The sequence below is a fragment of the Sarcophilus harrisii genome, chromosome 2 (assembly GCF_902635505.1).
Source record: "Sarcophilus harrisii chromosome 2, mSarHar1.11, whole genome shotgun sequence".
Classification (NCBI taxonomy): Eukaryota; Metazoa; Chordata; class Mammalia; order Dasyuromorphia; family Dasyuridae; genus Sarcophilus; species Sarcophilus harrisii.
The window spans coordinates 325605673-325623877 of NC_045427.1; the positions used below are offsets into that span (position 1 = coordinate 325605673).

Genomic DNA, 18205 nt, shown 5'->3' on the forward strand with positions numbered 1-18205 from the left:
CAACACTAACAATAGTTTTTAAAAGGTTGATTCAGATTGAAATTTAGGGTCATTGAAATCACTATGCATTTTCCAGAATGCAACCTTATCTGCTGTCTTCCTTCTTTCAAGTTTTAGGCCTGGATCATTTTCCATCATTATCTAAAATATATATACTCTAATGGGCCAGGTCATAGAGAAAGTAGGAAAAAGAAGATTCACTATATTCAAATTTAAAGAGATGCTATGGGAAATTAGCAATACTAACTGGAAGTAATATCCTCAAATACTTGGCCTGATGTCTGAAATGTAAATAATTAAATCAAATTAAGACTGACTTTAATTGTCCTGCAATTAGATTTCTAAATGCAGATAAATTAATCATCCATCTCAAAAACACCTCAAATATGATTAAATTTGTTTGTCTGTGAAAGAATTTAAAATGTTTTTTAAAAACCTTACTGTCGCCTACTATATTTTAGAAGCTCATCGGTAACCATCATTGACTGATTCAAACATTGAGTCCCTTCATCAGTTTCATTACACATTCTTCTTGCTTATTTGGAAAAGTCAAGTGGATACCAGTGTATGTCTTCTTGATGAAAAGTAGACTTCTTGCTTTCTTTTCAGTTTGTGATTTCATGTTGAAATGAGGAGGGAAAGAAGGGCCCTGAATCTTATAATTTAAGCTCTGAATTCTAAAATGATAATTTTTCCATGAGTCCTTGGGTTTTTAGTACTATATATAGATTTTCCAAGTCGTCATTTCACAGTTAACACCTAGCTAGAATTTTCTCAGGGAATGGTAATAAAACGATAATAAAAGTATACTATCCAGAACTAGGCTACTTTTCTTCCACACTTTATATGTAACTGAATATAACAGAGAACATATTTATTTCCAAAGTCCATAATACAGTGTTTCATCTTCATCTGAGTAGTTTACTTTATTTCATTTCCCCTTTTTCATGCCAAGTATGTCAATAACTTTCCTCAATCAGTAGACCTTATATATGGCCATGCAGCATAGTGTAAATGATGAACTATAAAACATGCATAGAAAGTTGTAATAGTTAAGCATTCACAAGTTGAAAAGCAAGTCAAAAGCATGGGTTATTCATTTTTTTAGTATTTTATGCATTTGCTGAGTTCTAATACATTATAATTCCCCAATAGTAACATCACCAAAAGTTGCCTTCTGCATTTGGGACCCATAACTTAAGACTACCTGCATCATCTTCATTTTTACCAGTACATTCTGTGTCTTGGGACCTCAGTCTGTGAACCTCCAGCCCAAGTCATTTGCATTGCTTGTCTGAGCCACTGCTTTGGTTGGTGCATTTCCTGGTGCAGCTTTCCATCTGCTTGAACATTTTAGTCATACTATACTATCACTTCAAGCAGTATTTAAAAATTACTTTAGTTTCCTTTTAAGTGTCCCTCCCGCAAGGGAAATGTTGTTACTGCTAATCTGATCAGCTCCAGTGTTAGTCAAATTACATACCCTTTTCTTTATACAAATATTTCTTTGTGCCTTTATCCTAAACCTTTGGTCCTTTCCCTTTAGAAATATTAAAAGATGGTTCCATAACTGAATAAATAATGGCATCTTAGATGTTGAGTATGTATAGTAATGGTTGAAAGTAGGAAGTAATTCTCAAAAGCACCCTGTGGTTTTCTATTTATCATCTACATTATCCTCACCCATTTCCTACATCTCTTCCCCGCATTTTTTCTTTCTATAGTTCTTTTTCTGCAAAACCTTTCTTTGCAATCACCCTTCCTCTTTGCCTGTAGTTCCTGGTGCACTTTCTTGTACTCCTCCTATTGATCTGTCTTTGGCTTCCTAAATTCCACTGACCTTGCCCTAGTTTCATCCACTAAGCAACAGCACAAACCCAGCAACTATTTTTTAAAAATTTGACATTCTACAGTAATATGCAAAATAGAGCTAAGTATACTTCGCATATAGTGCTAAAAATATATCTATATACTATATCCTTATCCAGTGCCAGATAGTTCATAAAGGATACCACTGATTCACAAGGACATGGATGATAAATTATGGATGAAACCAGCAAAAACAAATTGAGCACAATTTATTCTAACAGTTGAAATCGCAGCATATAAAATAACTGTCTAAAGGCTTTAAAAGAAAACGTATATATGTGATTATTTAAAATGTGGCTAAGGTTACAGGATTCACCATATGAGCCAGCAAACTTTCTAATATTCTCTGGTCACAGTTTATACCAGCTAATTATTTACAAATATTTGCACTAAGCACAAGAGAAACCAAGCGAGAGATCAATGGAAAATCATCACAACAGCAAAATTTCACTATTTGAACTGGCCATGAGAAAAGATCAATCTGTAACAGTGAAAATTTGAAATTTTAGTCTATTTAAAAATAATTTTGTAGTTCATATTAAAAGTAATATCAATTCAATTAATTATTTTTGAAACGTCTTTTATTTTCAAAGAATTCTATTTAGAAAGGGTAAATAAATTCTGTTTAGAAATTGGTTGTGTTTCCGTAACACAGGAAAAAAATTTTTAAAGGCTGAAGAAGAAGTTTCTGTGAAGTTTGACTAGAACACAGTAGAGCACAGTAATAGGAAATCAGATGGAAGGAGGGAATCTGAGAATGATAAACTGACTGGAGCAGCAGTGGGAATTTCATTAGGGTTCTAAGGCAACAAGACTGAAGTGCATATAAAACAATTATTCATTACTACAGGAGTTCATATCATCTTGCATTCCAAAATGAGGCAATCTAAACCTATGAGATTTTAATGTACTAATGGAAACATTCAAAGTATGTGCTATATTGATAGGATTTGATCAATAGTACTGTCTTTGCATAGGAAGGACAGAAAATTATAAAAACAGAAAAAAGTGAACATAATCTTTATGTACAAACATATATTTTCACTCTGGATAAATTTTGTCATAGAAATGGATTAATGTTTATCCCAGCTAGAGATAGCATAATTAAAAATGGAATGTACCACATTTTAAGATTCTTTTATTCCAATGATTGTGATATGTTTCCTATAAAAGCTTATGTTTACTTTTGTTAAAATTCCAAAGGTTTAGATAGATAGTGGTATTACTTCAATGATTACCTGTGTATGTTTGTGGGAACAGATTTACATTTACAGAAATTCTTTGGTCTTTTATTCATTTAGTGCTTAAAATGTTTCCTTTATTTTTAACTTTGAAAGCTAATAGCAAGAAACAATTGTTTGTAATTTAGTGTTTATTATGAAGATACACTGGTCTTTTGATTCTGTCCCACATGATTATTCAGTAAAGTAGATAAACCATTCAATTATTATGTGAGGGTGTAGTGATTGTAAAATAGTAACAAAAGAATATTTCATCCCCAGAAGAATGGATCAGTATCATTGTAGGATTATAGCAAGTATCTTTAGTTAACCATAATCTAACTAGTTGTAATCATAAAATAAATAAATAATAACACAAAATTTAAAAATTTAAAAATTCTATATTCTTTTATAGTCAAAGATTAAAAAACTACCTACCTGTCTAGAATGCCAGAAAGCTGATTTTTGTGGTCTCTTTCAGCTTAATATGCTTTAGTTCTATAATTATGAAAAAATAGCACATGAAAAGGAAAATTGATGTAAACTCAGACTTCTAGACTATGTCCTTGGACCAATATATATTTAGGTTACACCTATAGAACTAAATAATGAAAACTGATGTCTAATAATGACTCACTCAAAGGTCTTGAATCACAAAATATCCAGTTCTGTTTATCAAACTATACTTCAGTACTTAATAAGTTTGTGAGTTCATTACTGTGGGGTACCCTTTCCATCATCATTATAGATTATGTGACAGTTACTCACCTAATAGGTTGAATAGGTTCTGCCTTGTACATGATCAGGTAAAAGATCCCAGGCTAAAACTGTCCCTCAAACCTTTCTTCCATTAGATTCTGCTGCTTCTCAAATAGCTTTAATATAGGATTGACATTTCATGTGTTTAAAATAATATATCCTTTTATACACTTATGAAAATGGATTCTATTAATAATAAATAAATCCAATATCCTCAAGACTGGAATTTAGAAAAAGTAGTCACCACTGGTTTAATCTAAATTTCATATTTTGTCTTCAACTAAAGACTGGAACTTAGAAAAGGTAGTCACCACTGGTTTAATCTAAATTTCATATTTTGTCTTCAACTAAAGGCTTTCTAAACTAAACATCTATGTGATTTATATTATAAATGAAGAAGAAACTTAGATGCTTTTTAGCATAAACACAACTGAAAAGTTACAGAATCAGGGAGTTGAAAGGGATTTAAAAGATCATATATAGTTTAACTCTGAACACTAATATTACCCACACATGATCATCTAGTCTCAATGCAAAGACCACCAAGGATGGGAAACTCCCTATTATCCAGGGTAATATTTTAAAAACAATTCTAATTGTTAAGATATTTTCCCTTATATTGAAACTAAATCTTCAACTTTTATTCCTTATTCATAGTTCTATCCTTTGTGCCAAAGTCCTCCTGTAAGAATTCAAATTCTTGAAAATAACATCACATTACTACCAAAGCTTCTGTTCTTTGGGCTAAACAAACCAAATTCTCTAACTAACCCTTATATGACTTGGTTTTGAGCACCATCACCATCTTATTATGGTATACAGGGTCACAGAGATAATAAGTGTCTGAGGCTGGATTTGAATTCAGGAAAGTTGAGTCTTCCTGACTTCAAGTCCAGTGCTCTACTCATTATGCTACCTAACTATCCTAATAGAAAAATGTAAAAGTGAAAAGCAAGAGAATAATCTAAGCCTATTATCAGTATCAGAAGTAGAGACTTCTATTAAATCTTTAGAGACTTAAGTAGCAACGTATTAGACACCAACAACTTATTTCACTTTACATTTTAGACAGCTATATGTTGCACATTTTAATAATCTAGTATTTGATATTTATTTAGCCCTGTCCCTAACATGATTAAAGTACTTCATAGATACCTTCTCATTAATCCCCCTTGGTTTATTTATGCAGTAGAAGTTTTCTTTTTAATTTCATAGCATCTTTCACCCCAGAAATTGCTTTCATAGCTTATGAATGCTAATTAATTTTACCACCTCTTGCAAATTTGGGAAATATATGTAGCAATTTTACAAAAAGCAATTGCCTTTGAAGTAAAAAGAAATAGAATAGGGCAGAAATTCCTAGTAGTGTACCTTACATGTAGTAGGGATTCAGTAAGTATTGCTTAAATAAATCAGTTACATAATGGTGGTAGTTTAAGAAGAAAAGTCTAAGAGAATTTTAAATCTAAATAAAAATGCAATATTAAAAAAAGTTTAGAAGCTTAACATATCACTTAAAATATAATAATGTCCACCTCAGAAACTTAGTGACTTTGTGGCCCTGGCAGATAGCTTATTATCTCTTAGCTTCATGTTTTCTCATCTGTAAAAATGAGGGAGTTAGATTCAGTAACCTCTAAGGTTCATTTCAGCTCTAAATTCCTAAATTTTGTGGAGAATTTATAGGAAGGTGTGGACAAGAATTATAGAAGACAAGAATATGTGAATAACTTTCAATCTGTAGGGTTGATAGCGGTATCAAAGTTATTTTAAATTAAATACTAACATGCATCCACTAATATATATTGCCTTGAAAACAAGGAAATGATCCAGTCATGCCTTTCATGGCAAGGGTAAGGAGGATATATGTTCCAAAAAATAATTGAGAAATGACTATAGTTAGAAGGGAAAGAGTTTTGTTTTAAAAAAAAAATAATAATAATTGTGTTATGATTCAACTCCCTCCTCTGAGTCATGATGATATCTCAGTAATGTACTTATGGATATTCTAAGTATTAAAATTTGTCATTTTCTTTGAAAAAGACTAAACTCTACAACATGTCTATTACAGCCAAGAGTAGCAGAAGATGGTCTTTGGTTTGAAATGGTGGCTAGAAAAATTGAAAACTGATTTTGAACCAGGTGTTAGATTGTTTTTCCCCTTCAGCAGCTCATGAGGAAGCAATTCAGTACAGTTAAAAGATTGCTAAATTTGTGATCAAGGATGGACAGAAGCAGCTACACCCAAAGAAAGAACACTGGGAAATGAGTGTAAACTGCTTGCATTTTTGTTTTTCTTCCCAGGTTATTTTTACCTTCTGAATCCAATTCTTCCTGTGCAACAAGAAAACTGTTCGGTTCTGCACACATATATTGTATCTGGGATACTGTTACATATTTAACTTGTATACGACTGCTTGCCATCTAGGGGAGGGGGTGAAGGGAGGGAGGGAAAAGTCGGAACAGAAGTGAGTGCAAGGGATAATGTTGTAAAAAAAAATTACCCAAGCATGGGCTTTATAATAAAAATAAATAAATTAATTAAAATTTAAAAAGATTGCTAAATTTGAAGTCAGAGAACCAGAATCTAGAATCTGCCTCTGCCACTTAAATCCAATGGGGCAAGTCACTTGTATCCACTGGGATTCATGTTCCTCATATACAAAAAAATTAACTCACATGACCTCTAAATTCCCTTCTGACTTTAAAACTCTCCTCTAAGACACGGGCTGTGTTAGTAAAGGGAAGCCCAGGCCAATAGATGTTTTGAAGTATTGAAGATGTAAAACTGAAAAAGAGAAGCTAATATTAAAATTAATAATTTGTAAATCAATGAGAAAATCAACATTGCTTGAAATTATTTGAACTATGTCTACAAATTTGTACTCATTCTATGTCCTTGATGTAATAAACTACCACAGACAGTGTTGCTATTCATATGCAGGTAAGGCCAAGAATCCAGTTAAGTATCACAATGAATATTGAAAAACTCTTTTTTGATTTTAGACTTAACAAAACCAAAAGCTAAATAACTGCTTCATTTAACCAATTAATCTTACCATTGTGACAAGATTTGAGTAACAAATAGTGGAACATATTTAACATTGCTTAGAACTCCATATTTTTCATGATATTTAGATAATATGCCAGTTTTAGGCAGTCCTCCTCTGAGGTCTGTAAAATGGTCAATTGGCCAATTAAATAACACATTTAAAAGTATTTCTTATATAAATTGCCTGAAGCCCTGATACTGTAGTATACAAAGGAATCAGATAAAAGAAAGATTTCTTATACAAACAGCCCAGATTTTAAATTAATCACCTTTATCTTCCCCTGCCTAAATCAGTGGTCTTATGAGTTACCAGCCTCTCTATAGACTGTAATCTGCCACTGAATCATCTGCTGGTAAGCTATCACTGTACTTCCCCCAGTCTGTAAATTAGACTTGATGTTTACTGAACAAAAATTTCTTATAGAGAACTTAAATTATTTCAGAGCACTTTTAAATCTGTGGGATTGAAAGAGATATGAATAGGATAATATAACATTATCTAACTTAATGTGGGTTGTCATTAAGATCAGGCACATATAACTTTTGTATATTCATGTGTGGTTCAGAAATGGTGAGGGATCACCATTTTAATAAAAAAAGGGGGAGAGATCTCTAGAAGCAAAGCAAAGTTTATTATACATTTCTCTGGAGAAGGTTGTCCCACCCATGGAGCAGACCATGGAAGGGAGGAAGCACCATAGGGGACAGGGTCAACGCTTTTAATCCCTAACGCAAATACCCTCTCCCACCACTGACCCTCATCCTTATTGGCTGAGGATCTTGCATTCTAAACGCCGGAACTACCCAAGAAATTGAACTTGACCAATAAGTACATAGTTGCCCATATTTGACTGAAATAGGGAGATGCTGATGTCATGGGAGGATAGCAGGAAGGAGACTTAGGTATGCTCTTGACTCAATGCTTAAAGTCCTTCAGGCCTACTCAAACTCTGAAGTAGATGAAGCCTTACTCAATTTTCACAAGTGTCTTGAAAGATCTCAACTTATATTGTTCATTCAGATAAAGTTTTATGAGAAAAAACTATGGAGCAGAGCGTTTTTGAGGCAGCTATTCCATTTTTACCTTCAGAGCTGAGAAGAGAAGGAAATTATCTGAAATTCCAAGGGTCTGAGAAAGATGGTAAGAGTTGCTAGTTAAAATTGCTTAGTTAGTGCTTGAGTCCATATTTTCATTTCCCTTTGTCTTGAAATAAACTTTTAAGATTAGTAGTTGGACTAAATGCTTAATCACCAATTTATTGTTAATTCTATTTCTCCCCATCTTCCCACACAATAAAATGTGAAGAAGAGCTGGTAGTTCTCAAGAGTTTATTCAACTATTTGTAATTTCAAAGGCAGTTTGTTTTTATGGAAGAATTAGGGTCAGAAAAGACCTTAGTGAATCCTGTATCTCAGTGACCTGATCACATACAAAGTTCTAACCCAATTTTTTCTCAAGGATATCCTACTCTTGTGGAAAATTAAGAAACCTAAGATTCTGACTTTAAAAACCTTGGTATAGAAAAGCATTCTCAGATTCCAAAAGTCTTTATTCAATTAACTTCATACATTTTAATAGTAGTGTATTGGGGTTGAATTATGTACTTTTTATCAACTCTGTAGCATATTATTCAGTATTTTTTTTATTATTCAGTATTAAATTAAACATATTTTTATATTGCATACCTACCAGTAGGCAGTAGATGAATTTCATATTTCACATTGTTAAGAGATTAGCTATGACCACAGCTAAAATAATCAAAAGTGATTTGGTTTCAATGATGGGATGGTTCATTACATAGTAATTACTTTTGTTGCTGTTGTTTTTTGTAAAACTCAATCATTTCTGTTTCTAAAACACAAAAATGTCACCACATTCGACTATATACCTTTATAATGTTTTATAGCCTTTATTCATAACACCTTATAAAGCTATGAAATTATTGAAGTTTCATACTGAAGAATTTTGTATGAGTGAGGTTTTTTTAATTTTAGGTTCAAGTAAAATCACACCTTTACTTTATCCATTGAAAAAGCTACAGTGGGATGAATACATAGTGCTTGTTAATACTTTATGTCAGCCATATCAATGCCTTTGATGACTATAGGAGATATACAAAAACCTAGCTTTCTCTAATTGGCAGGAAATGGATGGAGATAGCTATGTTATACTGACTTGTTAGTGAGTAATATTGAAAAAAAGAAATATCAATACAGCAGTTACCAAAGAATTACATGACCATAGCACTAGGAGAATCTGTAGGCTGAGCCAAAATATCACATCTGACCTGAATAAGAAATATATCATAAAGAAAAGTACAATGAAACAAATAAAGAAAATGTTGGAAGAATTTTAACAAACTGATAGTAGCTGAGTGAGAAGAATACATTTCTCAAAGAATTTATTTCCAAGAGAGAATGTAATGGAAGCTTTAACATTTTTCTAAATAAGTAACTTAAAAAAACTATTTCCTCAAGTAAAAAGATTGAGATTTTTAAAGAGTCCTTTTGGCACCATGCCTTCAAAACTTCCTAAATGACATAACTAGGCAGGCATAAAAAGTCTCAATTTTTGAAATAAACTATCAATTAAGAATAAAAGTATAGGAATATATAATCTAAGACTAGAAATATAACCAAGATTTTTATCCCATGGGCTCTTTAATGTCCACACAGAACAGACAGCATCTTGACTTATAAGGCCTTTTATATACCAGACCCTAAGTAACTCAACTGCTCAGAACTTTTCAGTTTGCAATCATATTTTACAGATTGATACCAGCATAATTTTCATAGAGTTAAAGAAAGTTATCAAGGTGAGCAGCATAAAGCCATTAATTCTTTAAACCTGAGTGGTGTTAATCTTTGATTTATCGTATTCACCATTCAAATACTTTATCATCCAGATATTATTATGAACCTATTCTCAAAGTGGGTTTCATTTTATTTGCTCCTTTCTTTCCTTAATTCTGCAAAATGCAGAGAGGGAAAGATGTTAAACACATATTTATTCTTAACCACCCAGTGTTATATATACTTTCTGGCTTCCACTGGAGAGCCCCTGACATCGCAAGGAACGGTGATCAAAATTCCACACACTAGCTTCAAGCTGGGGGCTCGTAGCTACTGCAGCATTAAAAAGGGGTCTTGTCCTGGCTTCTTTAAATAAGCATGGTGATGGGATGGTTTAAGGGAAGAACACCTCTCAAGTCACATGACCACTGCTGTGCTTCATGTGTCCTGCTTCTTTCATTACAGCTTGGCCACTACATTCTTCCTCTGTAATTTAGTGGGTGTGTGTGTATATGTAGATGTATAGTTCTGTTGGTGGTTACACATTATGCATGCCTCTTTCAGTGTTAGAGTGATATGCTTCCCCCTGTGTCACAAGTTATGGGTTAGCCCTTTCCAATTTTCTGTGTTCCTAAGAGTTTGGGTCTTCTGTTATTAGTGTGCGGTTCATGTAGTTGTGATGTACACATCCTGAACTGTTTATGTTGCATTAAACATGAGTTGAAATGCTGTCCCATGAAAGTTAGCTTTTCACGTTGGGCTGAAAAAGTCTTCATTTCTGTGTAGCAATTCATGTTACTATAACTTATGGCTTTCAATTGTACCTCCATAATGAAGACCTGACTTTAAACACTGTGCTATTCTTGTTATGACCTAAGCATAAGGTAAGTGACTTCTCTAACTGTATCTAAAGATTGTGGTCATTTATTAAATTTTTTTTCTCTTATGTTTTTGCCCTTTTACATTATTTTTCTCATCTCTAGTATGTGCTTTTCTCATTTCATTTTCCGTTTGACTCCTTAAGATTGCTTTATGAGCACTGTGATCTTCAGCAAAATATATATCATAGATTTGAACACATCAAATTTTGTTGTCATGAATAATTTGATGTCCCAAAGCAGTCTTGAATGGTAACTGAAATATGTATCTATATTGTCAATAAACCATATGGTATTCATTTCTTCCACTGCCTTGAATACTACAGATTGTGTTTCACACATGGCTTAGCATTCATTCCAATGGAAAAATGAATCAGTTGTCAACACTGGAAAGTCAGAAATTAAATATGGTAAAATTTTCTTGTACTAAGAGAGTGATAAAACAGATACTCTGATACTGTCCCTTTCATTATGAATCCTTCAGAAAGCTGGTGGTAGATGAAATCCTAGTTCTGTTTTGTTTTTCAGACTTCCCCCTTTCCAATGATACAGCCAGGGTAAGGTAGAGAGAAAAATCCACAAGACATGAACCTTCCTATAGAACTGGAGACGGGCATGCATTCCTTTCTTTGTGGCATGTGTGAGATCAAGGGTAACGCTTGTTTCCCAAATCCTTCCGTTCCAGCAAATCCCATTACATTGTGTGTGATGGTACAGTAGAATCTTCAGCTTGGAGTATTATGAAAAGACTTGAGAATTTTAAAATTCATAAGCCTTATAGTGTAAAATGGAGAGAAGGAGTCCATTTTAATTGGGTTTTGACATATATAAACATTAGAACTGGACATTTTTAAAAGTGATTTTTCCCCCATTCTCCATCTTTACATCCAGAGCCCTTGGTGTTTAGAATATATATATATATATATATATATATATATATATGTATGTGTGTATGTGTATATTTACATATACACACACACAGAAGCAGGCAGGCTGTTCTGGGTTGTTGGGGTGGTTGGTTTTTTATTTTAAAATTTCTCAAAAATTTGGCCTTCTGTTATGCAAAGTAAAGTTATTAGACACATTATGCTATTGTTTGCTGGCTGTGTGCCAATATTGAAAAATGTTCATATACAATTAGTTAAGTTTGTTTCTTATCATCCAGATCCTTCTTCAATACCTGCTTTGAAATTTATAGGAAGCAAGCTCTTTTCCATTGGCTCATATTGCCCCATAATAGGAATGTGAGATTTTAATCACTAAGTCAGAATTTCATTTGGGTTTCTTTATTAAACCCACTATATAAGAAAGAATAAATGTTTAATAAACTATTTAATAATAGTTTATAATAATTGTTTATAATAAACTATTATTTAGAGCCTTTTTAATTTTTTTAATAATAGCTAGTTCGTTACCATCATTGTCATTTGGACATTGTGCAAAGTGATATATTTTTGAAATATTTTAGCAAGATGGAACTACACATCTGAACTGCTCTGTCCATTATAAATTTCTGGGTTTTGTCCATAAATTAGCTCCAGAATAAGATCGAAAAGGCTTAAAGATGAACTCAGGAGAAATAGAGGTGATGACATGAGTAACCACTACTGGTCAAAGGAGTTGTTTTCCATTTGCAAACATTGTTTTGTACTATGGGTTTGAGCTCCTTTTGCTCTACACTTTGTTGAAGATTCTCTTGACTTCCATTTTATTCCTTTTAGTGCTTTATTCTATAACATTTCTCCCCATACCCACTTTCCTTTACTCTCCCAACCTTTTCCCCCTCTTTTAAAAAGCTACTTCTATTTTCTGAATCACTTTTTTAAACTTGGTTTTTCTTTTAGCAAGCTTGTCTATCAGTGTTTCTATTTCTTTTCTCCTTTAGGACTGTGGTGGTTATTGTAGTTAGACTAATTTTCATTCCATGGTGTGCCAACTTGCTTTGTTTATTTTGTATGGAGCTCATCTTTCCCTTCTCCATGTGGTTTTCAATGAGAAACAGAAATATTTTAATCATGTAGATGATGCCCTCTCCCTGCCTATCTGCCCTTCTACATCTATAGATTTAATTCATTCAAATCCTTTTTTTTCCTCACTTCCATTTCTTTTTTCTTAAACAGTCATCATTCTTTTCCTTTTGGTCCAGAGATGTATTTTAATAAAATTTCAAAGAAAAAAAACCACATAGGCTCCATTTTTCATGGTGTCAAAAAAATAGTTCAGTGTAATAAAGAAAAAAGGCAAGATCTGGGCCAGAGGAGGACAATTTTGACATTTCTTTTGGAAATTTTTATTTTCAATTGCATTTTTGTGTGGTTTTTTTAACTTCTTGTGTGTGTATTTGTGATTTTTTGTTTGTTTGTTTTAACATTAACAATTGTTTTTTTCAGGGAAGGACAACCATAACTCACCCTAAGTTGCAACATTCCTTTTATAAGTTGTTTCATTATAATAAGTAGATTGTGTAAACTATAGAATCCAGTTTGTTATGTGAATGTACTTTGGGGGCAAGCTACTGTGGAGCAGAGAGAAGAGGTTTGGAGTTTCAACTAAGTAAAATTTCCTCTGAAATTAACAGAAATATCATCTGGCAAAAGATCCTTTTAGAGCACTATGATGTCCTGCTCTTACCTTAAAAACCTAAAAAGGGTGGTCGTTGTTTTTTAATTTTACAAATGAGTTCTCTGGAATATACATACATAAATAACAAGTATGTCTAAATGGTAAATACAAAAATAGTAGACAAATAAGCTTAATTTTCTTAGATTTTTACTAAGAAGCTGTAAAACCATTGCATTAAAGTATTAGCAAGGTTATCACTCTCACAAGATAATGTTCCTTATTCTTGGATTTCTTTTTTCTTGTCCCACATTAATGGGTCTATATAATATGACTACAATTAAGTCTTTTGAGAACAACTTTCTTACATGAATTGGTTATTGTTCTATTATAAAATGTCTCAAAGTGAAGAGTATTTGCATCTTCAATTAAATAATCAAACTTGCAATTTTATCCATGTCTTGATTTCAAAAACTTGTGAACAAAATTGCTATTATTTTCATCTTTGTCTTAGTTTATAATATGCTCTCAAAGTTTATTTTCAATACTGACAGTACTTTCTTGAAAGCATATTGGGGGGAGAGTAAATATATATGTGCAATATATGTCAGGTATATTGAATCCTACTTTTGAGATCTCAAAAATACATAAAGCCTTTGCCTCTGGATCCCAGAAGTTTGCCCATTAACTCTGCACATCTGACTGTCCATATTACTTACTGTGTCTCACTGACTCTATACTCTCTCTGCAGGTCCAGTCCAGGTGCAGCAGCAAGGAGAATATTCTCAGAGCCAGTGAGTATTGTATCATTTCAGGTGGACTAATGAATCAAACCTTCTATTAAATATAAAGATTTTTTTAAAAAACCTTCAATTACATATAAATGATAGTTGAGAATAATATATTGGTAATGGATTAGCAAAAGAAAAAGCCATCTCAGACACAGAATTGACAAGGCTTGGTGGTTTTGATTCTCAAGTAATATCCTCCAGGAATTTACATTTTCAAATGAGAATGATATATTCTTTCATGAACTACATATTCATTTTTGTTTTTTGGTAAATCTCTTTTCCTCATGCTAAAGGGGAAGGGTGGGAAAGAGGGAAGAAAAGTAGAGTTGTACTGTGATTTTTTTTAAATATGATTAAACTCCTAATCCCAATGCAAGTATGCAATTGTTTTGCATTCAGCAGTCTTAGAGTCTGAATTATGGGGCCTAGAGACATTATGTACCTGCCCAGAATCACACAGACAGTATGTGTCAAAGGCAGAGGTTGAACCCAAATCTTCCTGACTTCAAGACCTCCTCTCTATTCACTGTGCCTTCCTATGCTTCTTTATGATATTCAGAGTTGCAGCTAAAGATAGATAAGTAGTGATGGTAATTTAAAGTCATATTTTAATCTGTAGTAAAATTAGAAGGCATGTAATTGATATGAACATGAAGCTAATAATATTAAATTACTTGAAAAAGTGGAAGCAATAGGACAATATATCTGATTCTCCCCCAAAAAAGAATATACCATCATCCTCTCAGTAATATGTTATTACAGTACATCTATGATGTTATCATTGTAGTTCCTCCCTTCAATGGGACAAATCATATTTAATGACATCTTCTCATCAACTGCAATTTTTGTCTATCTTCCCATAAAGTATACATAGACAATTTAGCCAATACTGGATATCCTTCTTTATATCTTTTAGCACACTTTGGATACAACTTCAGGAACATCTATCATCCCTTTCATTTGTTTCATGGCTGAAGCACTTTCTTGGCTAGTCTCAGAATCCCTGACTTCAAGAAGCTTACATTCTAATAGAGTAAAACAGCATGAATAAGAGAGTTAGAATTATATTGAGTAGATAGGATATAACTGAAAATAAGTGTGGCAGTAGGGTTTAGAACTGGCTAGGAAGTAGAGTGGTGGCTTGACTCTTGGCAACAAAAGGTAAAAGTTCACCTCTCAGATCCCAGAAAGACTAATAAGAAAGACTTGTGTTCTAGTCTTGCCTTTGGTACATAATAGTTGTGTGACCATGGTCAAATCATAGTGTTCACAGATCTTTTCTAAGACTGAAAATGACAGCTGGATGGCTAATCTACATTGATGAAAGTGGGTTTTACATTAGGAGTTCCTTATACCAAAGAACTCATTTATTTGGGAGTATATATGTATAGGCACTTAAATATATTGTGCAAATCCTTATTGGTAACGTGCTACAAATGTACTTATGTATCTTTCCATTGGTTTATAAATCACTCAGTACATTGATACTTTAGAAATTTGGGGGGTTCTATGATCATAACTGTATAACATCACTAGAAAACTGTTGGCATAAAATAAATTTTTATGTAAGGAAGAAACTTAGTATTGTATAAAGTTCTGCAACCTTAAATGCAATCTAACCTGCTCTTCTAACACACAATTTTATATACATATATATGTATGTATGTATGTGTAAAGAATGAATGAATAATTTTAAAAGGCATTTATTAAACACTTGATTGTGCCAGGCACTATTCTAAAAATGAAAATCAAGCAAGACAATCCCTGACTTCAAGAAGCTTACATTCTAATAGAGTAAAACAGCATGAATAAGAGAGTTAGAATTATATTGAGTAGATAGGATATAACTGAAAATAAGTGTGGCAGTAGGGTTTAGAACTGGCTAGGAAGTAGAGTGGTGGCTTGACTCTTGGCAACAAAAGGTAAAAGTTCACCTCTCAGATCCCAGAACCTAGAGTCTGAATTTCAGAGGAAAGAGGAGGACCAGAATGGGCATAACATGAATGATAATTTAGCAAAGGAAGCTGAGAACTGGTCAGACAAGAAAGAAAAAAAGCCAATTGAGGATTCTTCCTCTTGCCTCATCATATGCATGTTAGTTTTTGTTTTTAAGCAGTAAAGCAAGGTTTCTTTTGAGTCTCTTTGCTAAACCCATTATATGAACAAGAATAATATTTTTATTTAAGTTTTTTTACATTTAAATTTCTTTAAACTTAATTTTAAATGAAGAAGAATGGTATTATAAAATAAAGGGAGAAACCAATGCTCATTGTCATTAAAAGCTTCAGAATTGTCCATAAAAATTGAGAATTAGCCATCAATTTTAGTAATTAAGATATTGGTAAAATTGAGGAGAATACTTTTTGCTTAATTATAGAGTATTAAGAAGTCAAAAGATGGAGAAAAGCAAGTGAAAAGGAAGTGCTAATAGTTTGGTTGTGAAAGGAAGGAAATATAAAAGCCAGTAGTACTAGAGGATGGTAGTGTCAGATGAAAGCTGTTTTTAAATGACAGAGAACTGGGTATGTTTTGGACACAGCAGATGTGAGATCAGTAGATAAAGATTGAATAAGAGAGAAACAGTTGGTTGAAAGAACAAGAAATGGAAAAAATGAGAGGGGATAAGATCCAGGGAATAAACAGAGTGTAGCATCCAATTAAATTTATTGTTTCTTAATTATTTTTTTAAAGTTTGACTTGTTAGAAAATTATTATCTGAAAGGCTCTCTTTTGACAAGGTATCTCCCATGCTACAACCCTCCATAATAGAAGCAACCACAGAGATAACTTTGTTTGACTATTCTAAGCTCATCATTAGGCATATATAACAGGCTTATTGTGATCATCAAAGGTATTTAATGTGGAATATATTCTGTCCAGAATCCAAATAGAATCCAAATGGAATTTGGATTCTGATAAATGGTAATATTCTTCAGATTCTCTAATTTATAAATTATGTTGTACCATGTGTACCAAGCTGCATAATACCATGGAGCCTTTTCATTGAGATTTGCAACCATATAAAAAGAGATCAGCCAAACAGTCTACCCAAGCAAAACCAAGTGGATGAAGATGGACAAACTCCTATGGGGCCTAACCCCAAAAGAGATATGATCAACTAATTATAGGGTGTGAAGATTACTTTCTTCCCACCTTTCTCCACAGCAGGCACTCACAAGGCTTATCTCTAACACCAGCTCATTTCCCCTATCCCAACCCTTCCTTCCTTTATACAAGCTTACAACTTCTCCCATCTAAGCCAGGTAGCAGTCCTTTCCTAAAGCATAGGTATATCTATATCATACTTGTTCAATAAAGTTCAGTGATTCCCCATTCATCTTTATCTCATCCATTTTTAATTAATGTTTTGTTTCAGTTTGATAATATATGTGATTTATAAATAATTAAATTTACATATGTGAATACACATAAATGTTTACTCAGAAGGTTCAATAATAAAATAAATTTAGATGGGTAGATTATTGGGTTAGTGTGGGTGTCTTTTTCTATACATGCATACATATAGATGTGTATGTATATATATTTGTATGTGTGTGTGTTATATACACAAAGATTCACAAGTGGCACACCCATCCCAGATGTTTTTTGTTTTTTTGGGTTTTTTTGCTGAGGCAGAGGTTAAGTGACTTGCCCAGGGTCACACAGCCAGGAAGTGTTAAGTGTCTAAGGCCAGATTTTAACTCAGGTCCTTCTGACTTCAGGGGTGATGCTCTATCCACTGCACTACCTAGCTACCCCATCCCAGGTGTTTTTGATGAACCTATATTGACACTTGGTGATTATTAGTTTAATGATTTTCTAAATAATTATTGATTTCAATTCTAGATTTCACAAATCATCCCTTTTAATAATACATTCTAAACTTTTGTCAGAATTTCAGTCAAGCATCATTCAAAAAATCACCTATCTTTCTTTTCTTTATCTTAAAGTTTGAAGTAGCATTTGCCTATTCCCAGTCCTACAGCATGTCGTCTATTTATCATGATTTTTTAGAGATTGCTAACAGGGGCTCACCAGCAAACTCTTTCTATGCCCTGGAATATGATTCATCTGGACTCATTGAAAATAGCTAGGTACTCTTTCATTATCTTCTCACTTTGAGTTAGGGTTCAGGTTATTGATTAGCCTTTTTTGTTTTATCCTTCCAAGGCCAAAGATTGTTCCCTCTAGTAGAAAAAAGAACGGCAAAAGAAAAGTTAACTGTTTCTAATTAGTTTCCATATTTATTATCATTTCCCTATATGTCTTGAATAATTGTCTCTT

The 18205-nt window shown here is 32.9% G+C and overlaps 1 protein-coding gene across 13 annotated transcripts in view; it reads left to right on the forward strand.

Annotated features, from left to right (window-relative positions):
• Positions 1–18205, forward strand: part of GPHN (gephyrin) — a 751804-nt gene that overhangs the window by 550126 nt on the left and 183473 nt on the right. For all 13 annotated transcript variants that reach the window (XM_031952740.1, XM_031952743.1, XM_031952746.1 and 10 more), the window contains one exon: positions 13882–13924. In XM_031952740.1, the coding sequence (XP_031808600.1) occupies positions 13882–13924 (43 nt within the window). The remainder of the gene's footprint in view (positions 1–13881; positions 13925–18205) is intronic.